This window comes from Lottia gigantea (genome assembly GCF_000327385.1).
Source record: "Lottia gigantea unplaced genomic scaffold LOTGIsca_30, whole genome shotgun sequence".
Classification (NCBI taxonomy): Eukaryota; Metazoa; Mollusca; class Gastropoda; family Lottiidae; genus Lottia; species Lottia gigantea.
Window position 1 is genome coordinate 2,401,719 of NW_008708987.1, and position 23,678 is coordinate 2,425,396.

At 35.2% G+C, this 23,678-nt stretch overlaps 3 protein-coding genes across 3 annotated transcripts; 2 read left to right on the forward strand and 1 right to left on the reverse strand.

Moving 5' to 3' along the window:
• Window positions 1–6,821: 6,821 nt before the first annotated feature.
• LOTGIDRAFT_216024 (hypothetical protein) lies at window positions 6,822–10,304 on the forward strand (the record flags this gene model as incomplete). Its single annotated transcript, XM_009057570.1, has 6 exons — window positions 6,822–7,323; window positions 7,451–7,503; window positions 8,038–8,229; window positions 8,561–8,721; window positions 9,553–9,668; window positions 10,033–10,304. 6 exons carry the CDS (start codon window positions 6,822–6,824, stop codon window positions 10,302–10,304), a joined length of 1,296 nt encoding a protein of 431 aa, XP_009055818.1.
• Window positions 10,305–17,774: 7,470 nt separating this feature from the next.
• LOTGIDRAFT_119118 (hypothetical protein) lies at window positions 17,775–21,837 on the forward strand (the record flags this gene model as incomplete). Its single annotated transcript, XM_009057571.1, has 6 exons — window positions 17,775–18,276; window positions 18,404–18,456; window positions 18,987–19,178; window positions 19,505–19,645; window positions 21,233–21,404; window positions 21,566–21,837. The coding sequence occupies 6 exons, from the start codon at window positions 17,775–17,777 to the stop codon at window positions 21,835–21,837; spliced, it is 1,332 nt and encodes a 443-aa protein (XP_009055819.1).
• Window positions 21,838–22,138: 301 nt separating this feature from the next.
• LOTGIDRAFT_101269 (hypothetical protein) lies at window positions 22,139–22,426 on the reverse strand (the record flags this gene model as incomplete). Its single annotated transcript, XM_009057572.1, has 1 exon — window positions 22,139–22,426. A coding segment is annotated over one exon (288 nt), but the record flags the coding sequence as incomplete, so codon positions are not given.
• Between the last annotated feature and the right edge of the window lie 1,252 nt (window positions 22,427–23,678).

Sequence of the window (23,678 nt, forward strand, 5' to 3'; positions counted from 1 at the left end):
AAGTGAGGAATATATATCACAAACACAAAACAATATTATTATTATGGACACGTGTTGAATTGTTATTTTTTTTTTTATCAAAGAAGTGTGTTTATTCTATAATATTGTATTGTGTTTGTGAGTAACACTATATAATGTTTACACGAGGTAATGGTATTGTATGGAACGCCGTCACTGACGTTATACAAGTAGCTTAATGGCCACGACTCGCCGTTTTGAGAAGTACTTGAACTGAACTGTACTACAATCCCTTTAAATATGGCAAACTAGGAATTTTCCTATTTCTATATTATATAACGTCTTCTCTATATACGGCATGAGTCTCAAGAAAAGACAGTCGTATTTTTAACTTTCAAGCGCGGATAATTCTGGACACACGCGGATTTGAAGATTAAAATTTCGCCAGTGAGCTGTGAATAAAATTACAGACCACTTAACTAAAAAAATTATCGTTTCTGAGAATAAAGTACGATTGGTCAAACGGATGGCGAATCTGTCCCTTTCAATGACATGTAGTAGTTTCGCCCTGTTGTTTCAATCTCTTATCAATCTCTGTGGTTTCTACAAAAACGCATCCTAATTAAGATAACAATTTTCTTTTTCACTCTGGTATTATTCGTCTCTATTTGATCTTACAAGTTTTCTACCATAGTCCTGTTCTAATGACGCTATTCATGACAATTTAGCCATCTGAATCGTAGTAATTCATCACAGGCACTCTGAAATACGCACCCACCCCTCTCCCCCAACCCTTATCAGGCATTTTCTTATCATGACCTAGTCCGAAACACCTGCCTCTATTCCAGTCTCTGAAGCATATTTTGACAGTTGTTAGCTGGAGTGCTAGAGTAATAAAGGTAAGTGTTTCGGTCTAATTACGGCCCTGACTGTAAGTGCCTGCGTGCGTGTGTCCTATTATCTGAAGTGAAGCCCCTGAAAGGCTCTGACCGTTATTGTCATGTCTCGAAGTAAAGGAAATTAGTTTCTAAGTGGCTATCTGTCGATCTATGAACGAATATGTCATATCCTCCATGTAGGACTTTCTCATCAACAGAAACACTTAACTTAGTAATCATCGTAAAAATGAAGAAAGGGGGGGGGGGGGATTGGGGGAAGGGGGGGGGGGATGAAAGAAGCGCCAGCCTCTCCATAGAAACGCCGCTGTTTTGGTCAATATATTTACATGTATATGTACCGAAACGGTTCTGTTTGCAGTTAGATATGCTCCTTGGTTCATACCATGTTGAGCACTCTTGTCTGTGTACCATTGTCGTTAGTGTGTACTAGCTTGCTAGTTTGGGCGCTCTGGTATGGTACGATGATACCACATATTATTGGATCATCTGAGCCGGCTATATAGCCAAACCTCAACTCCAGTATCAACACTGCACTGATGAGGCCCAGAAGGCCTGTACATGTATATTGCTACCACGGAAAATGCTGCCGATGTGTTTGACACCGGCCGCTCGTCTCTATAAGTTCAACTAGTTCCAGAAAACAGACAAAAACATTTATTATTGTAGATTAAAGATGGGTTTCCTTATTAATTAGTGTCAAATTAAGCAAACTATTGGATTAATTGGTGTTTCTAATGAATTAGCTTGTATTCTTAATCATATCATTATGTTCTTATTGCATATAATTTTTTAACCAATCATAAATGTCCATGTACGGTGCACAGTGGGGAATACAGCCGGGAATAGACGAGGTACGGTGTCCGGTACGGTGCACAGTGGGGAATAAATCCGGGAATAGACGAGGTACGGTGTCCGGTACGGAAAAGATGCTAGCCCAGATTTCAATTTTTTGTTACCATTTTATATAGTGAAAAAAGGGCTTCGGAAATTGGTGTGGCCCCTCATCTAATGTTTCCTAAAAACGTAACCGATCGTTAGGTGTATAACTTGACGTTTTTTTGAATATTTGTGTGTATTATAAAAAGAAAACGATGGTATAAAATGTGTAGGATGTACTGACAGTAGGCTAGGTAGTCATTGGCTGGTGTTTCTTATTAGTTTTCTATCGGATCAATATACCGTATTGTCTTCACTCCTATAAAGAAACGTGGATTTTCTTCCCGTCGGAGTAAGTTTTTTGCGACTTCGGCAACGACTTCGATCAACTTTCCAGTGACGTGTCTGTAACTTCCAGGAACTTTAGCTCAATGGCTTGAGAGGTAGGAGTTTTTTTATTATAAAATTTCGTTCATAAGCATTTGTTCAGAAGCTTGAAAAGGATTTCACGATATGTCTGGTGTATTAGAGGAGGGGAACAACGTTTCCAAAATTTACATAATCATTTTTATTTTTTCTTAGACACTTTCGACTGTTGGCATTTTTGACTTTTTCACAAACTTTTTGCTGTGACACAAGCCTTACATTTGTAAAGTATGTATAATTTCACGCTCTGTTTATTTTTCTCTGGAATCTATTAAAATTGTTTTCTAGATTTGATATTTGCGCACTAATGCCACCCATAAATGAAATGCATCGAGTTTTGCGTCTTATTTGTCTGCACCCATTGGGCCAATGAAGACGGGCAACGCTATGCAGTTTCCAATGACGGAAATTTTGCCAAGACAGCGACATTAGCCAAGCACCCGTTCTTGTTACTTGCGTGTGCGCCCACTTATCTGGGCAATTGTTCTGCGAAAATTTGTTTAATCGCGCTCTCTAACTGAACTGTTGGTATGCCACTTGATGGGGAGACCAGCCCCAGGGTCAGTCAAATCTATAATACCTCTCGCGTCAAGAAAAGGTAAATTTTGAAGATTAATGTGATTATGTCAGAAAGATTATGCCCTAATGATTGGTTTGATATATATTCTTTATTGATACAATTAGTTATTCATATGTAATAGCTGTTTCAAATTTGAGTAAAATCTCAGCTAAATATAACAAAATGTCACTGAGCGACTTTATTTATCACTATATACTGTATAACTGGAAACAATTATATAGATAACAATTACTTTAATAAATAACTTGCGAAGACGTTTCTTCGACGATGATGCTCCCGTCTTTATCATTATTGCTTGATACAGACGGAAACATCGTCGTCGAAACGTCGCAAGTTATTTATTAAAGTAATTGTTATCCATAAAATTGTGTCCAGTTATTCATACCCCAGTTACTAAGGAAGTCACTATATACTGATATTTTATATATTTCAGATTAAGGATTGAAAGTTTGGAGATTTTAATTTAAAATGGCGAGTTGGACCTTACCTATAATAACTGTGATATTAACATCTGTTCTGTGTGTCAATTCCTTTTTTCTCGTTCCCGACTATTTATTTGATATTTCGTCAAGAAAGTTTAAAATGAAGCAAATATCTCGAGAACCGATCATTAAAACTATTCCAAATACCGTTATAACTGAAGAGATCGCGGCCAATTCAAAAATATCTAAATTCGTCGATATGCCATTTGCCCCATGGCGTGGAAAACGTGTCGTTGGAACGATTAACACTCAGCGAAAAATTCCAGACGTTCGACTTATTTCGTCTGAAGTAGACAGGACAACAGCGAGAACTTTAACACGTGAACATACTGTGTTTTCAGACAGATCGAGATTTAGAATTGTTCCTAATTATCAGGAAGCGAAGGAAAATCAAAGACGTAAAAGATAAATCATTTCTTCGGACTGTTTACCTACACCAGGACAAAAACTGTGAAGCTTAAATTATTTGTGTTTTGAGGGAAATTGTTTTTACTAATTGATGTAGAGGATTGTAAAGCGATTTCGTATGAATATAAACTAAGGTACGCCTAAGTCTTATAAGCGATTGAAAGTTCGACCTTTAAGATTTATAGCGGTGCTTGAGTCAGTTGAACACGCCTCCTGCACCACTGCCATTCGTCATTTTGACTAAAAAGTTGAAATGGTTACCCCTCTAGAACCACGCAAGAGAATGGTGATTATCATTGGCTCAAATATCAGACTGGTTGAATCAAGTCCACGGGGTCCCGCCCTTCAGGGAGGGTCCACTCCAAGAAATAATTTTAACAGGCATTAAACTGACTGACAGAGGGATCTCAGAATGCAGGAGAGAATAAGGCAATAAAAAATATTTCGGGGGTAGCGGCCCCAACCAATCTAAGTCCACGGGTCCCCACTAATCGAGTTGGGTCACAGGGTCATATTGGCGAAGTCCGTTCTCCAATCCTTTTCATAATGTACCATTGAATAATTGTAAATAAAAACATTGTATACAATAATAAAGAATAAATTTTACGCAAATATTTGTTCCTAAGAATCCTATTGGTCAAATGTATATTCTTGACCAATCAAAAGTGTTGATAAGTATATTTACTCAAGTTCCAGTCTAATCTAATTTTGTGACAAGAACAAAAGGTGCATTCACTTGATAAACTAAATTAATCTTCTTGTAATACATCTTTTGTTCGCGTCACAAAATAACAGCTTTGAGATTTGTAGGAATTTGATTGGATGAATGTTCAAGAGGCCGGTTTTAGACCCCAACTGAAGTGGGTATATTAAGAATAAAAGCTGATAAAAGACGAATCGAAAGTTTGGTCTATTTTTTATCAGACTGTTCAAAGGTCTCCTTGCTATCTGACCTCTTTGCATTTGAGCGCCGACCGACACGCCTTGTAAATGCTCGCGGTTGTCCACCGTTCATTTAGCATGACTGTCAAGCATTGGGAACGCACTACACGAAATCCTCCATAGTGAATGATTGATTTCAGGTCGCCCTTCTCTGCTCGTCTCTGCACCGCCCTGCTCTGCTTGTAGTGTGAACGAGCACTAAGCCTTCGCAATCAATACAATTCCGACACTTTATCACTTTCCATTTTATCTTATTGTGTTTATTTAGATGTTTAGTCAGCGCCCGTCGATATCGAAAGTAAAACTACAATATTTGGGCCTATAAATAACCAGCCCTAATTTCCTAGAAAAATAACAATTTTCTCGGCAGTAGGATTGACTATATAATATTAGATATATAATATAGACTATAAAGCAAGTTTCATATTTCGAAATATTTTAAAGAAAGCACATTTATTACACGTGAGTTTTTCAATTTTCTCAAACTATTTCTATTTCCCCTCATCGTACACCGCACCTGTTATCTCACGTAGTCTATTCCTACCTTATTGCTCCACTGAAAGAGTTGTGTTCACGTTGAGATTAAGCTGCGTTTCCTTTAGTACAAAAACAAGGCATGTTATCTGTATACGGTGTCCGGTGTACGATACGGGATCATACGATACAGTTGAGAATGAAAATATTGTATAGACTTAGTCCGACGTCCAGACACTTTACAGTCATATTTAAAACTGTATTTATATATAATGTAGGCCTACTGGTAAACTGTATGTTACATTTGATAACTGCGGCTTATATTTGAATTGTAAACTCCTATAACACTAGTCGTTATATAAAATCTGTGAAGAAATTACATACAAATAGGCTTCAAGCAAGGTAAAATGTATTAACATACACTTTGACAAATACAAAATGGCGGATTTCACTTATTACCAAACGTCAACATTTTGTTATCGGCCGAATTTCCTTATAATCCCCAGCTGTAATCGCAATTCCAAGTGTCGTCTGCTAGAATGTAGTCCAACGAATGAAGTCACGTGATCAACTAGCGGATTCCGTGTCAGCAGAAAAATTCTATCAAAAACAATGTCGGCCATATTCTTATGTTGTTTCAGTGACTTTTAGCAATAAATCACGCTACGTGTATCTTATTTTGTCAGTTACTATATTTTTCTAAATCGTGGTTTTTTGAAGGAATTGTCACTAGTTATAATGAATTGATATTAAAGATAAAAACTAAGAGAAGTTAATTATACCACTGGGTATAAATACAACGGTAGTACGGAGCCCCTAAGGCGCAATTGTAAACATATTTATTTATTATTTCGTTTAAACGAAATAATTATTTCGTTTAAACGAAATAACATCATTTATTTATTAATTAATTAATCGTTTAAACGAAATAAAAAGATGGGTTAATTATTTCGTTTAAACGAAATAGACGAAAAAAGTTATTCGTTTAAACGAAATAAACATAGTGTATTTCGTTAAAACGAAATAATTATTTCGTTTAAACGAATTAATTATTTCGTTTAAATGAAATGATTATTTCGTTTTAACGAAATAATAATTTATTTCGTCTAAACGAAATAACATTTCGTTTTAACGAAATAATTAATTCGTTTAAACGAAATAATTAATTCGTTTAATCGAAATAATTAATTCGTTTAAACGACATAATAAATAAATATGTTTACAATTGCGCCTTAGGGGCTCCGTACAACGGGGTTTTCTCGACTTATTTATAGATCAAGCATTGTACACGAAAATAGGTGACGCATTTTGCCGCCGTTGTCGAGTTGGTTGCTCATGAAATATGGGTCAAAGTGAAGGATTCATAAAGAAAATCGTAACAAACCAATTTTAATTATTTTGTAGAATATCTGAGGAAACATCTAAGACATATTAACAAAAAAAATTCCGTTTTTTTAACTTTGACGAAATTCGATGTTGAATCCTTATATGCACGAAAATAGACCACTGTATGTCTTAAAACGTGAAAGCTGTGATAAGACGAAGTACGGTATACGATGTGGTACGAAAGCTGCAATCAGACGATGTACGGTGCGGAATAATTGATACAAACGAAAATAGAAGAAGTGAACACACGGAGGTTCGGGTCTGGACACGGTGCGGACACGATTCGATTCTTCTATTTTCTACTGTATCGATAATCCCGAACCCTACAACACACTGGACACCGTACCTCCTCTTTTCCCACATTTATGGATTTATTTTTCATGTAGGGAAATGGCGACACTCACGGAATCCGACAAGACCCAGCTTAGAACCTGGATCAACACTACAAAACATCTAAAAAGAATCTATAAAGCCACTATAGATGGTCTGTCAGCAGATGTATTTCATAAGAAATGTGACAATAAAGGAGCTACTGTAACAATCTGTTGGAATACTGATGGTTGTGTTTTTGGTGGATATACCGCAATAGATTGGAAGAGCACCAACACCATAGTCCAAGATACATCAGCGTTTATTTTCACCTTGTATGGTACAAATAAGACTACATATACTAATATGTGGGTTCAAAGCTCTCTACGCTCCCAAATACAAATCTATCAGTATCCAACGCAGGGACCATCGTTTGGAATATTCGTGTGCTTCAAGGACCCTACTAGTAAAACCAATGGAGTGTTTCAGTCTAATGGTGCTTATAATTCAGACTATGTCTCCCCAGCCACTTATTGTAATAATAATTTTAATTACAGAGAAGTCGAAGTTTATCAGATAGTAGGTGAGTAACAACTTGGTTAGTAAGAGCTATGAACGGGTTAAGAAAGAAACATGATGAATTTCATGGTATAATTTGGGTGGTTAGGATCAATCAGCTACATTTCTAACACTGATTATTTTCATTGTAGATAAATTAGATGTTGTAGACGAACCATGGCGACAAGAAATTCAAGAAAAAACTGTAAGTCATAATGATTTATAAAGGAATTGATTCCAAATTTTATCACAAGCCTTAAAAATCTATCCGACAGATTTGTAAACACGAAAACGTAAACATGCAATGGGGGCGTATATTAGCGTCACCCATTTGAGTCCCTCGGTCCGTCGACCCGTCCACAATTTCTCGTAAACACTCTAGAAGACACTATTCTTGACAGACTTTGACGAAACATGGTATGAGTGTTCGTAATCACCCTAGGCTGAAACCTATTGAAAATCCAAATGATATTTAGTTATCGTACATGTTCTTGAAAACGATTTCAATTTTTAGCTCGTAAATCTAGGAGGCACGCAGGCATGATTTATGTCGGAATTAGATAAAATTTGGTAATATTTAATATTCAGCATAAACCCAAAAAGTTCAAAAGAAATGTATGACTGAAGGTTGAATATTTCATACTGGTGATTGTTACTGTACTGCCAAATATTTTTATGTAAAATCAAAGCTGCCAGTGGGTGTATATTACTTTGCCTGACAAGCTATTTTTGTTAACAGGCCACAATCAAGAAAACTGTAGAAGATTATAAACCAATACAAGGAGGCGATGTTGACCAATGTAGAATTCTAATGGTTGGGTGTGTAGGCGCCGGTAAATCAAGTTATTTCAATACCATCAATTCTGTATTCAGAGGTCACGTGACCAGTCAAGCTGCTGCCGGAAGTGCTGAACATAGTTTAACCACCAAGGTTAGTAATTAGATATTTGGATAGATGGAATGATAATAGAAGTATACTATGGGAATAATCGATAAGACATGACCAGACGACCAAGGACAGACCAAGGACAGACCAAGGACAGACCAAGGAGAGGACCAAGAACCGGACAAGAACAGGACAGGACAAGGACTAGACGACCTACTAGAGGACGGGGCAGGACAAGACGAGAACAGGACCAGTAAAAGGACCAAGACAGGACAGGACAAGGACCGGACCCAAGATAGAATAATGATCATGAATAGGAAAAGGATGAAGGACAGGAAAAGAAAGTACATCATATAAAAAGGTTTTGTTTTTACAGTTCAGAAGTTACCAAATAAGAAATGGGTCGAAATATTTGAAAGTAAGATTATGTGATACACGAGGTCTGGAGGAGTCCCAAGGGGTAGATCCTGAAGATATTACTGCTATGTTAGATGGACACATGCCGAATAAATATTCAGTAGGTTATTTATCTGTATAGTCATCTAAATATTTACTTTACCAGCTGATAGAACTCAATTTCAGCTACCTATATAGTCATCTAAATATTTACTTTACCAGCTGATAGAACTCAATTTCAGCTACCTATATAGTCATCTAAATATTTACTTTACCAGCTGATAGAGCTCAATTTCAGCTATCTGTATAGTCATCTAAATATTTACTTTACCAGTTGATAGAGCTCAATTTCAGCTATTGGTATAGTCATCTAAATATTTACTTTACCAGTTGATAGAGATCAATATCAGCTATTGGTATAGTCATCTTAATATTTACTTTACCAGCTGATAGAACTCAATATCAGCTATCTGTATAGTCATCTAAATATTTACTTTACCAGCTGATAGAGCTTAAGTTCAGCTATCTGTATAGTCATCTAAATATCTACTTTACCAGCTGATAGAGCTTAAGTTCAGCTATCTGTATAGTTGTCTAAATATTTACTTTACCAGCTGATAGAACTCAATTTCAGCTACCTATATAGTCATCTAAATATTTACTTTACCAGCTGATAAAGCTCTATCTCGGCTATCTGTATAGTCATCTAAATATTTACTTTACCAGCTGATAGAGCTTAAGTTCAGCTATCTATATAGTCATCTAAATATTTACTTTACCAGCTGATAGAGCTCAATTTCAGCTATCTGTATAGTTGTCTAAATATTTACTTTACCAGCTTATAGAGATCAATTACAGCTGTCTATATAGTCATCTAAATATTTACTTTACCAGCTGATAGATCTCAATTTCAGCTATCTGTATAGTTATCTAAATATTTACTTATTTATTTATATATATAAAAACACCGAGTTTAAATGATAAAATACATTGTTCAGCGTTTATTATTGATGGAACTTCAGTCGACGTTATGAATGAATCTATTTTAACTCAGTTTAAAATGATACAGAAATTAGCCAATCAGAGAGGTAGGTTCGTGTTATTTTCTATTTCAGTCAGGGTGTTGCCTTCCTTTTTATTATCTTTTCAGGCAGCGAACGAAAAAATATCAGGCAACATCCCGAAAAATTCGTGCTTTCAATCTTATTTAGGCCAACTTTTGAATCTAAGGAACCTAAATTGGTGAATACACGAACTTCATGGGCAGATATAGTGTTATATAGTTACCATCGCGTGTATGCTGTACTATCCGCATTCAGATTGAAATCATTAGTAAAATAGTTTGATTTGTCTATACATTATGCCCATCATTGATTTTTCAGCCCCCTCCAGGTTTAAATGTATAGTAAAATAGTTTTGTCGCTATTTTGTGATTTATCTATTATATTTTAGGAATACCTCAAGTCATTATTTTAACAAAAGTTGACGAGATTTCTCAAGAAGTGAAAGAAAATTTGTCTAAGTTATTTTATTCTCGTGAAGTTGCCGAGGTGGTAGATAAAGTTTCCCAGTTAATAGGGCTACCAAGAGGCCATGTTTTACCAGTTAAAAATTACGAGAAGGAAACAGAATTAAACGAAACGGTGGATAGATACGCTCTACTTTCACTTCAACAAATGCTACGATTTGCTGACGATTGTTTGTATGATCTATTAGACGATTAATCTCCCTTGGCTTTAGTTTATTTTGCTGATATTGATATAGCTTAATATAGTTTAGCTTGAGTATATATAGGTCAATAAATATTAGCTTTGGTATATATAGGTCAATAAACATTAGCTTTAGTATATATAGGTCAATAAACATTAGCTTGAGTATATATAGGTCAATAAACATTAGCTTTAGTATATATAGGTCAATAAACATTAGCTTTAGTATATATAGGTCAATAAACATTAGCTTTAGTATATATAGGTCAATAAACATTAGCTTTAGTATATATAGGTCAATAAACATTAGCTTTAGTATATATAGGTCAATAAATAGTAGCTCTAGTAAATAGCTCAATAGCTTCTCTTTTGACATTTTATTTTGATTTTATCCATGCAGGTTATGGTGCCGTTAAGTTTTTCTTTTTGAATATTAACTAAAACACTTTCATTATAATGATAATTTCTATGGTAATACTATTGTTTGAACAGCCCCCATCTTCACTTAATGACGTTTTTGTGACATGGTCAACGATTTGATTGGATTGTACGCCACTGAATACAGCCAATCAGAGCCCTGGATATCATCCTTCTGTCAATGACTCTGATTAGTTGTGAACAATCCAATCAAATCGCTATTTTTACAAACTTCAAAAATTACATTGACATCTCTAAGATAAAGACGTAATACATGGTGATGATGTCTCACCCCTCTCTTCTCCTCTCCTCTCATCTCCTCTCCTCTTCTCTCCTTTCCTCTTATCTCATCTCCTCTCCTCTCCTCTCCTCTCCTCTCCTCCTCTCCTCTCCTCTTCTCTCCTTTCCTCTCACTCCTCTCCTCTCCTCTTCTCTCCTTTCTTCCCATCCCCTTTCCTCTCCTCTCCTCTCCTCTCCTTTCCTCTCTTGGCAACGTTAGTTTACAGTGTTTGTTGACAATGTTTGTTTACAATATTTGTTTGCAATGTTTTTTTACAATGTTCGTTGACAATGTTTGTTTACAATTTTATTTTTCAATAGATGTTGGCAATGTTTGTTGACAATGTTTGTTGACATTGTTTGTTGACAATGTTTGTATACAATGTTTGTTGACAATATTTGTTTACACTGTTTGTTGTCCTCACACTGCCTGTTTTCACGACTGGATGGATTTCCACACTAATATAATAACTTTTAATATTTTCGTGTATTTCTTTATATTTTTTCTTTGGTGCAAAATGGTAATTTGAAATCTGCACATAAATAATTATAATCATCAATAAAACTATCATAGAATTGTTGTTGATTGACAAGCCTTAAATATTGTTACCATGGTATCACCATGTCCAAACCACACCCCTTTTCGTTATACTTTCTCTAGGACTATGTTAAAAAAAGAAACCATGTTCAGGATATGATTGTCATGGTATCAGAATAGTAGTTGATCATATTTTAATATCAGGGAAGTTATGGGGGCGTGGTTTAGATATGATGTATTGCTACAAGAGTTCTAAGAGATGGTACTGACATTCTTGTCAAGGAGAACTTTCTCACGTGGACTTTATCCTCTGATAGTTATTTTACTCTGTTAGCCTTTCAGGTCGTCTGCTGCTCTAAATTGGAGAGGCAACGACAATCTTAGCCGAATCACATCATGCCAAGGAGATAGGGAATAATTCATTTGATATACCAGCTACGTTCGTTCTGTATCGTGAGACTTTTCCTTTCAGCGAGGAGAATTTCAATGAAGGAGAAATACCAACAGTGATTTGGACTGGATCGTTAACTGAACAGAGATGTAGAGAAAAAGCCAGAAGTTTGAGTGAAAGGATGGTAAACAGTGATATTTTAGACACCATGGATGAAGGGGAGCCGAGCAACCCTCTTTGTAATTGTAGAGACCTCCTTTGTTTTTTAATTACATCCATTCTAATCGTAATCCTCGCTAAATTAATGTTGGTTTTGTTTGCTAAAAACTACCTGACATTAAACTGGCCTTTGTTTTAATTTTGATGATTTTTCTGTAATCTGTATTCAATGGCTGAGTTTATTATTATCATTATTATTATTATTATTATTATTAGACAAATCGGTAAAGCAAACACGTGTATTAAGAGGATCGCACCCCTTAACAAATACAAGACTTTGAGAAATTATTTTATCTTCTGTTCGTCTACATCCAGTCGGGAGTGGATCTCGACAAGAAACAGTAAGGCTATTGTTCCTAGACCGTAGGTTGATAACAAGGCGTAATTCATCCACATCGTACCTGAAATACCAAGTGTATCTATTTTGAATTCAATCGTTAATGTAATGATCTATGTCTAACGCTCTGTTCGTGTGAAAGGGCGTAAATCCAGCATATTCTCTCAATATTATAACAAAAATAAAATACATATTTTCACAAAGATTGTAATGTTGGTGCCTCTAGGGGTCGGGGTAGGATCATGCATCAAAACACGGGTTCTAGATAACACACTTGGTTTGGTTAAAAAAAATAACGTCATTAGAATGGGACAGTGGTAGAAAACATGTTAGATTACAATGGGGTCGATAATTATCAGATATACAGAAGAATTTGTAAAATTAATCTCATTATGCTTGTATACCTACCAATGTTCGGTACGTAGAATAGTCCCAAGGGAAATAAGAGAGACTATAGAACTTGGTAAAGTTAGGATAACGGCGGTGATACACTCGTCTACTGGATAGGTTATCTCACAGCACAGTTCATAAAATATCGGAGATGTGGCACCGTTAAACTTTAATAAACTCGCTAATACATTGGAGGCAAACAGACTTTCTGAAATATAAAACAAAGCTCGCTCTTAATCCCGTCCCATAGCTACAGGGAGACAAGACAAATTGAAAACCTTCAGAAAGTATATTAAAATACCTACTTGTATTAAATGTTAAAATATCGAGTAGAGTCAAAACCAACCATAAATACATTACAGTGGTAGAGATAAACAGAAATATCAAAAACAATTTCCTTTTCCTTTTATAAATATCAGCAAATCTGGAAATAAAAGGAAGTTTAACTTACTATTCTAGAAGATATTTAGGATTATATTGTCTGCTTGAAGAAGTTTTTTACGTCACTCTTTCTTAGAATGCTATATAGCTATAGTTGGACACGATGGTTTAGATCAATGGTGGCTCACTGTTATCATGTTACAATCTACTAGCTAGTTTGACACGATGGTTTAGATCAATGGTGGCTCACTGCTACCATGTTACAATCTACTAGCTAGTTGGACATGATAATTTAGATCAATGGTGGCTCACTGCTATCATGTTACAATCTACTAGCTAGTTTGACACGATGGTTTAGATCAATGGTGGCTCACTGCTACCATGTTACAATCTACTAGCTAGTTGGACACGATGGTTTAGATCAATGGTGGCTCACTGCTATTGTGTCACAATCTGCTAGCTAGTTTGACACGATGGTTTAGATCAATGGTGGCTCACTGCTATCGTGTCACAATCTGCTAGCTAGTTGGACACGATGGTTTAGATCAATGGTGGCTCACTGCTATCGTGTCACAATCTGCTAGCTAGTTTGACACGATGGTTTAGATCAATGGTGGCTCACTGCTATCGTGTCACAATCTGCTAGCTAGTTTGACACGATGGTTTAGATCAATGGTGGCTCACTGCTATCATGTCACAATCTGCTAGCTAGTTTGACACGATGGTTTAGATCAATGGTGACTCACTGCTATCATGTCACAATCTGCTAGCTAGTTTGACACGATGGTTTAGATCAATGATGTCTCACTGCTATCATGTCACAATCTGCTAGCTAGTTGGTCAAAATAGTTTAGATCAATGGTGTCTCACTTCTATCGTATCGCAATCTGCTTTACATGGGTCAGCATAGGGTCCAATACACAAGGAAATGGTCTTCTCAAACATTCAGCCCATGGAGACAGACATAAACTCGTTTTTTGTAGGTCCAATACATTGTAAGCTCTCTCCATGTAGAGTGGAGTTCAGTGCTTTATAAATACATCTATTATTTGGTGTATTGTTTTCATAAATTTGAACCAAAAAGATTTTCGACCTACAAAATTAACCGGAATGTACGGTGGTTCATATACGACATCTCTCACTTTTTATTTTGAATTTAAAACGTTAATTTCCATCTTGATGATAATTATTTTCAACTAGGTGTAAATTAGGTGATAATTCGTGTAATTTGGAATTAAAAACTTTATTTTTCACCTATAGGTGATAATAATTGTCACCAAGGTGACAAGATGGAGGATGATCTTATGGACTTAATGTTTTTAATCACATTTCACGGTTCGGTCGTGTTTTTTAGTCAACTAATTTAGATTTAACATTCTACTGGTCCTTTTGTTGGCTTAAAGTTCAGTTGTGTTTAAAATGGAGTGGTTTGCCCAAACGCAGTCTTCAAAAGTGAAATGGGACCAAGTTGCTGAAAAGTATCGTCAAAATCATGATGCACGTGAATATCGTGGACAAAATCGTCAGGCTTACATTCACTATTTGATTTATCAGCCATGCCACGATTATCAGGAAATGAGAGACAACAAGCGATCGTAAGACTGCAAGCAGGACAGAATGCACAGGTTGTTGCAAATGCATTCAATGTCAGAACGATACATCGTTTGTAACATCGCTTCAACACCACCAACACCACCAACGACCGTCCGCATAGTTACCACACACAGACAACCACCAATCAGTGATCGGAGAGTCTGACATCTCCTGCCGCCGTCTTCCTCGTGGACCCATCCGGACTGGCCCGACTGCAATGGGCTGGGCAGCATCAGAATTGGCGTCAACAGGAATGGAGAAGAATCATCTTCACCGATGAAAGTCGTTACTATATTTCCACTGTGGATGCCAGACTCAGAGTCTGGCGAAGGAGGGGTGAACGTTATGCTGATGTTTGTATCATAGAACGGGACTCGTGGGGCGGTCCAAGCATCAAGGTGGATTTGGACTGAACCAGAGAGTGGGGCCTGTGGTGTTTCAGAATATTGGTCCAAGCAGGGGTAATGGAATAACTCTCCGCTATACAGTGACGATGTCCTCAGACCCCACAGTCCGGATTTGAATCCAATTAAAAAACTTGTGGGATGAGATCTAACGCCAACTCATTGAAGTGCGCCCAATGTCGACAACTTCAGAAGAACTGCGTGTAACGTTCCTGAGGATATGGACCCAGATACCAATGGCCCCCATCAACCGGCTAGTCCACTCCATGTACAGAAGATGTGTTGCTGTAGTCGCCACCAGGTACTGATTTTGGACCCCCAGCTGTGATGTCTTCTGATGCCTCTGCAAGTTCACAATTCGCAAAAACATTGTTTATACTGTTAATTTTGATGAGTGTCAAACACCGACTTTCTCCAGTGTCTTTACTTGCAGATATAAACATTCGAAAATAAAGAAACATATATTATACACCCAAGTGATGTTTCTTTTGCCTTTCAGTGTATATACTTATATATATATATATATATATATATATATATATATATATATGATCGACTTCAATCAAACTGTAATGATTTGTATAATATTTTGTCTAAAACCCCTTTTGCATTGGGAAATTTATCCGTTCTCAGAAGCATTCTGAGAAAAGTTCCAATTCTGGCCCACCTCGTAGAGACGTAGAGATGGTATCGGAACGGTCCTCGAAACGGACTCTATAATTTGGTGTAATGTAAACGGTAACCGTTCTGAGAACGCTTTACTGCGCATGCCTCATAAGCGACATCCTCCTTTTCCGCGTAATTTCGCAATTGTTGATTGCATCAGCGGATAAAGATACAAATATAAACTGATATAACTTGTTGGAGATGCCATTTGTAAACATTAAAAAAAATAAATGGTAAAGGTAGCCTAAACGCAATCACAAGTTGGTCGGAGTAGAATTAAACGATTGTAGGCTAAACATGGTAATTTGTACAGTTTCAAACTGTTTCAATTTAAACTTGACAATATCCGACTTAAAATAAATCCAACTGAAGCCAGCAAATAGAAGGCTACCACTCTATTTTTCTTTTTTAACTCATTTTTGACTCCTCACAATTTGGGTAGTTTTCGTTCAAAACTTTATTACTTTCCATTTTGTCTTACTGTGCAAATTCAGATGTTTAGTCTATCGATATCATATCGTAAAACTACAATTTGGGCCTATAAATAACCAGCCCTAATTTCCTAGAAAAATAACAATTTTCTCAGCAATAAGATTGAGTAATATAATATAAAGGTTAGAAGGAAGTTATATATTTCGAATAGATTTTAAAGTTATCGCATTTATTACAGGTGAGTATTTCAATTTTCTCAAGCTTCAGTATCATTATATAAGCTATTTTATTTTGTCTTTGACTAGATAGGATAATAACTTAATACTTATTATATTATATAAGAATTCAAAAACACGAGTTTAATATGAGAATTCGACAAGAGAAGATGACAATCGTGATCGTATATAGACCGAAACAGCTGCCTCTTTTCCAGTCGACAACAGTAGATTAGCTGTCAGGAAGGTATAGACGCAGATTTTTCATGTCGAGATCTGTATGGCGTAGCTTGTGTCTTTGCTTCATCAATTTTCCCTCATCGTACGCCGCACCTGTTATCTCACGTAGTCTATTCTCACCTTATTGCTTCATTGAAAGAGTTGTGTTCACGTTGGAGTTTATAACAAAACACTAATATATAAACTTTATTTGACACTAGGAGACTACACAATGTGAATATGAAAATTATATAATTGAATAATAAATAATGGAGGGGTGAAACCCTTGATAAATTGTGAACATCTCATTAATAAACTAAAATTTAAACCCCTACTACTTAGGATTGAAATTATAGATGCAAAAAAGGCATGTTATCCGTATACGGTATCCGGTGTAGGCCTACGATATGAGATCATCGATACAGTTGAGAATGAAAGAATCGTATAGACGTGGTATAACGTCCGGACACTTTACAGTCACGATGCAGTAAAATCGCAACAAGACCGATTACCGGAACGCCTATTACACCACACCCTATTTAAAACTGTCTGTATATATAATGTAGGCCTACTGGTAAACTGTATGTTAGATTTGATAACTGCGGCTTATATTTGAATTGTAAACTCCTATAACAATAGTCGTTATATAAAATCCGTGAAGCAATTACATACATGTATAGGCTTCATGTTTCAATTATGAAACTTGAGATAGATAGATAGATAGATATTTATTTATTGTATTGTTCGCCCTTTTTGGGCAGCATACATCATGATACAAGATAATACATAATAATAAGTGATACAAATATGACATACTGACATCAATTAATAGTTATACAAAAAATATAGTGTATACATAAACAAGTTTGAAAAAAGCAACATCATAACACAATAATGCATCAACAAATACATACCATTATGTGGTGACAAGTTTAAGAAACAGCACACCGGACATCGTACATCGGCTATTCCCACCTTTATGGTGTTTTTTTTCTTCCAGGGAAATGGCGACACTCACGGAATCCGACAAGACCCAGCTTCTAACCTGGATAAAAACTACAAAACATCTAAAAAGAATCTATAAAGCCACTATAGATGGTCTCTCGGCAGATGTATTTCATAAGAAATGTGACAATAAAGGAGCTACTGTAACAATCTGTTGGAATACTGATGGTTGTGTTTTTGGTGGATATACCGCAATAGATTGGAAGAGCACCAACACCACAGTCCAAGATACATCAGCGTTTATTTTCACCTTGTATGGGAAAAATAAGACTACATATACTAATAAGTGGGTTCAAAGCTCTCTAGGCTCCCAAATAAAAATCTATCAGTATCCAAAGCAGGGACCATCGTTTGGAACATTCGTGTGCTTCAAGGACCCTACTAGTAAAACCAATGGAGTGTTTCAGTCTAATGGTGCTTATAATTCAGGCTATGTCCCCCCAGCCACTTATTGTAATAATAATTTTAATTACAAAGAAGTCGAAGTTTATCAGATAGTAGGTGAGTAACAACTTTGTTAGTAAGAGCTAAGAACTGGTCAAGAAAGAAACATGATGAATTTCATGGTATAATTTAGGTGGTTAGGATCAATAAGCTACCTTTTTCACCTTGATTATTTTCTTTGTAGACGAATTAGATGTTGTAGACGAACCATGGCGACAAGAAATTCAAGAAAAAACTGTAAGTCATAATGATTTATAAAGGAATTGATTCCAAATTTTATCACAAGCCTTAAAAATCTATCCGACAGATTTGTAAACACGAAAACGTAAACATGCAATGGGGGCGTATATTAGCATCACCCGTGTCAGTCCGTCCGTCTGCCCGTCCACAATTGCTCGTAAACATTCAAGATGACACAATTCTTGATAGATTTTGACGAAACTTGGTGTGATTGTTTGTAATCACCCAAGGCTGAAAATCAGAAAAATCAAAAAAATATTTAGTTATCGTACTTGTTCGTGAAAACACGTTCAATTTTTAGTTCGTAAATCTAGGAGGCACGCACTCTAAAAGGCATGATTCTTGTCGGAATTTGATAAAACTTGGTAATATTCAGCATAAACCCAAAAAGTTCAAAAGAAATGTATGACTGAAGGTTGAATATTTCATACTGGTGATTGTTACTGTACTGCCAAATATTTTTACTCAAAATCAAAGCTGCCGGTGGGTGTATATTACTTTGTCTGACAAGCTATCTTTGTAAACAGGCCACAATCAAGAAAACTGTAGAAGATTATAAACCAATACAAGGAGGCGATGTTGACCAATGTAGAATTCTAATGGTTGGATGTGTAGGCGCCGGTAAATCAAGTTATTTCAATACCATCAATTCTGTATTCAGAGGTCACGTGACTAGTCAAGCTGCTGCCGGAAGTGCTGAACATAGTTTAACCACTAAGGTTAGTAATTAGATATTTGGATAGATGGAATGAGACGATGAATGGAATGATAATAGAAGTATACTATGGGAATAATTGATAAGACATGACCAGACGACCAAGGACAGACCAAGGAGAGGACCAAGAACCGGACAAGAACAGGACAGGACAAGGACTAGACGACCTACTAGAGGACGGGGCAGGACAAGACGAGAACAGGACCAGTAAAAGGACCAAGACAGGACAGGACAAGGACCGGACCCAAGATAGAATAATGACCATGAACAGGAAAAGGATCAAGGACAGGAAAAGAAAGTACATCATATAAAAAGGTTTTGTTTTTACAGTTTAGAAGTTATCAAATAAGAAATGGGTCGAAATATTTGAAATTAAGATTATGTGATACACGAGGTCTGGAGGAGTCCCAAGGGGTAGATCCTGAAGATATTACTGCTATGTTAGATGGACACATGCCGAATAAATATTCAGTAGGTTATTTATCTGTATACTCATCTAAATATTTACTTTACCAGCTGATAGAACTCAATTTCAGCTATCTGTATAGTCATCTAAATATTTACTTTACCAGCTGATAGAACTCAATTACAGCTGTCTATATAGTCATCTAAATATTTACTTTACCAGCTGATAGAACTCAATTTCAGCTGTCTATATAGTCATCTTAATATTTACTTTACCAGCTGATAGAACTCAATTTCAGCTATCTGTATAGTCATCTAAATATTTACTTTACCAGCTGATAGAACTCAATTTCAGCTACCTATATAGTCATCTAAATATTTACTTTACCAGCTGATAGAGCTCAATTTCAGCCATCTGTATAGTCATCTAAATATTTACTTTACCAGCTGATAGAGCTCAATTTCAGCCATCTGTATAGTCATCTAAATATTTACTTTACCAGCTGATAGAGCTCAATTACAGCTGTCTATATAGTCATCTTAATATTTACTTTACCAGCTGATAGAGCTCAATTTCAGCTATCTGTATAGTTATCTAAATATTTACTTTACCAGCTGATAGAACTCAATTTCAGCTATCTTTATTGTCATCTAAATATTTACTTTACCCGCTGATAGAACTCAATTTCAGCTATCTTTATAGTCATCTTAATATTTACTTTACCTGCTGATAGAACTCAATTTCAGCTATCTGTATAGTCATCTAAATATTTACTTTACCAGCTGATAGAACTCAATTTTCGCTATCTGTATAGTCATCTAAATATTTACTTTACCAGCTGTTAGAACTCAATTTCAGCTATCTTTATAGTCATCTAAATATTTACTTTACTCGCTGATAGAACTCAATTTCAACTATCTTTATAGTCATCTTAATATTTACTTTACCTGCTGATAGAACTAAATTTCAGCTATCTGTATAGTCATCTAAATATTTACTTTACCAGCTGATAGAACTCAATTTCAGCTTTCTGTATAGTTATCTAAATATTTACTTTACCAGCTGATAGAACTCAATTTCAGCTATCTTTATAGTCATCTAAATATTTACTTTACTCGCTGATAGAACTCAATTTCAGCTATCTTTATAGTTATCTATATATTTACTTTACCAGCTGATAGAGCTCAATTTCCGCTATCTGTATAGTCATCTAAATATTTACCTTACCAGCTGATAGAGCTAAATTTCAGCTATCTGTATAGTCATCTAAATATTTACCTTACCAGCTGATAAAGCTTAATTTCAGCTATCTGTATAGTCATCTAAATTTATACTTTACCAGCTGATAGAGATCAATTTCAGCTATCTATATAGTCATCTAAATATTTACTTTACCAGCTGATAGAGCTCAATTTCAGCTATCTATATAGTCACCTAGTTATTTACTTTACAAGCTGATAGAACTTAAATTCAGCTATCTATACAGTTGTCGACTGGTCATGGTATAAACACGGTCATAATATCAATATCAAGTGAAGTGTTCAGATCGTCGTCACTTCCGCTTCCCAAATTGATGTTAGTGTCCTCGATACACAAACAGCTTTTAGTAAACCTCTTTACAATCCCTTTAAAGTCTCCTATCTGATTTTCAGTTTAACCCTTTTGCTGCGATCACACCAGAAACTCCGGGATATATAAAAACACCGAGTTTAAATGATAAAATACATTGTTCAGCGTTTATTATTGATGGAACTTCAGTCGACGTTATGAATGAATCTATTTTAAAACAGTTTAAAATGATACAGAAATTAGCCAATCAGAGAGGTAGGTTTGTGTTATTTTCTTTTTTAGTCAGGATTATTTCGTTCAGTATTTTACATTTGTTGAGCCATTTGATTTAACCTATATATTGAAATAATTTAAGATTTAAAAGAAATAGTAAAATAGTTTTATTGCTATTTTGTGATTTATCTATTATATTTTAGGAATACCTCAAGTCATTATTTTAACAAAAGTTGACGAGATTTCTCAAGAAGTGAAAGAAAATTTGTCTAATTTATTTTATTCTCGTGAAGTTGCCGAGGTGGTAGATAAAGTTTCCCAGTTAATAGGGCTACCAAGAGGCCATGTTTTACCAGTTAAAAATTACGAGAAGGAAACAGAATTAAACGAAACGGTGGATAGATACGCTCTACTTTCACTTCAACAAATGCTACGATTTGCTGACGATTGTTTGTATGATCTATTAGACGATTAATCTCCCTTGGCTTTAGTTTATTTTGCTGATATTGATATAGCTTAATATAGTTTAGCTTGAGTATATATAGGTAAATAAATATTAGCTTGAGTATATATAGGTAAATAAATATTAGCTTTAGTATATATAGGTCAATATAGTTTAGCTTGAGTATATATAGGTCAATATAGTTTAGCTTTAGTATATATAGGTCAATAAATATTAGCTTGAGTATATATAGGTCAATAAATATTAGCTTGAGTATATATAGGTAAATAAATATTAGCTTTAGTATATATCGGTCAATATAGTTTAGCTTGAGTATATATAGGTCAATATAGTTTAGCTTGAGTATATATAGGTCAATAAATATTAGCTTGAGTATATATAGGTCAATAAATATTAGCTTTAGTATATATAGGTCAATAAACATTAGCTTTAGTATATATAGGTCAATAAACATTAGCTTTAGTATATATAGGTCAATAAACATTAGCTTTAGTATATATAGGTCAATAAATATTAGCTTTAGTATATATAGGTCAATAAACATTAGCTTTAGTATATATAGGTCAATAAACATTAGCTTTAGTATATATAGGTCAATAAACATTAGCTTTAGTATATATAGGTCAATAAATATTAGCTTTAGTATATTTAGGTCAATAAATATTAGCTTTAGTATATTTAGCTTAATAAATAGTAGCTCTAGTAAATAGCTCAATAGCTTCTCTTTTGACATTTTATTTTGATTTTATCCATGCAGGTTATGGTGCCGTTAAGTTTTTCTTTTTGAATATTAACTAAAACACTTTCATTATAATGATAATTTCTATGGTAATACTATTGTTTGAACAGCCCCCATCTTCACTTAATGACGTTTTTGTGACATGGTCAACGATTTGATTGGATTGTACGCCACTGAATACAGCCAATCAGAGCCCTCGATATCATCCTTCTGTCAATGACTCTGATTAGTTGTGAACAATCCAATCAAATCGCTATTTTTACAAACTTCAAAAATTACATTGACATCTCTAAGATAAAGACGAAATACATGGTGATGATATCTCACCCCTCTCTTCTCCTCTCCTCTCCTCTCATCTCCTCTCCTCTCCTCTTCTCTCCTTTCCTCTCATCCCCTTTCCTCTCCTCTCCTTTCCTCTCCTCTCCTCTCCTTTTCTCTCTTGACAGTGTTTGTTGACAATGTTTGTTTACAATATTTGTTTGCAATGTTTGTTTACAATGTTCGTTGAAAATGTTTGTTTTCAATTTTATTTTTCAATAGATGTTGGCAATGTTAGTTTAGAATGTTAGTTTACAATGTTTGTTGACAATGTTTGTTGACAATGTTTGTTGACAATATTTGTTTACACTGTTTGTTGTCCTCACACTGCCTGTTTTCACGACTGGATGGATTTCCACACTAATATAATAACTTTTAATATTTTCGTGTATTTCTTTATATTTTTTCTTTGATGCAAAATGGTAATTTGAAATCTGCACATAAATAATTATAATCATCAATAAAACTATCATAGAATTGTTGTTGATTGACAAGCCTTCAATATTGTTACCATGGTATCACCATGTCCAAACCACACCCCTTTTCGTTATACCATCTCTAGGACTATGTTAAAAAAAAGATACCATGTTCAGGATATGATTGTCATGGTATCAGAATAGTAGTTGATCATTATTTAATATCAGGGAAGTTATGGGGGCGTGGTTTAGATATGATGTATTGCTACAAGAGTTCTAAGAGATGGTGCTGACATTCTTGACAAGGAGAACTTTCTCACGTGGACTTTAGCCTCTGATAGTTATTTTACTCTGTTAGTTTCTGGCGTGATTTTAAAAAA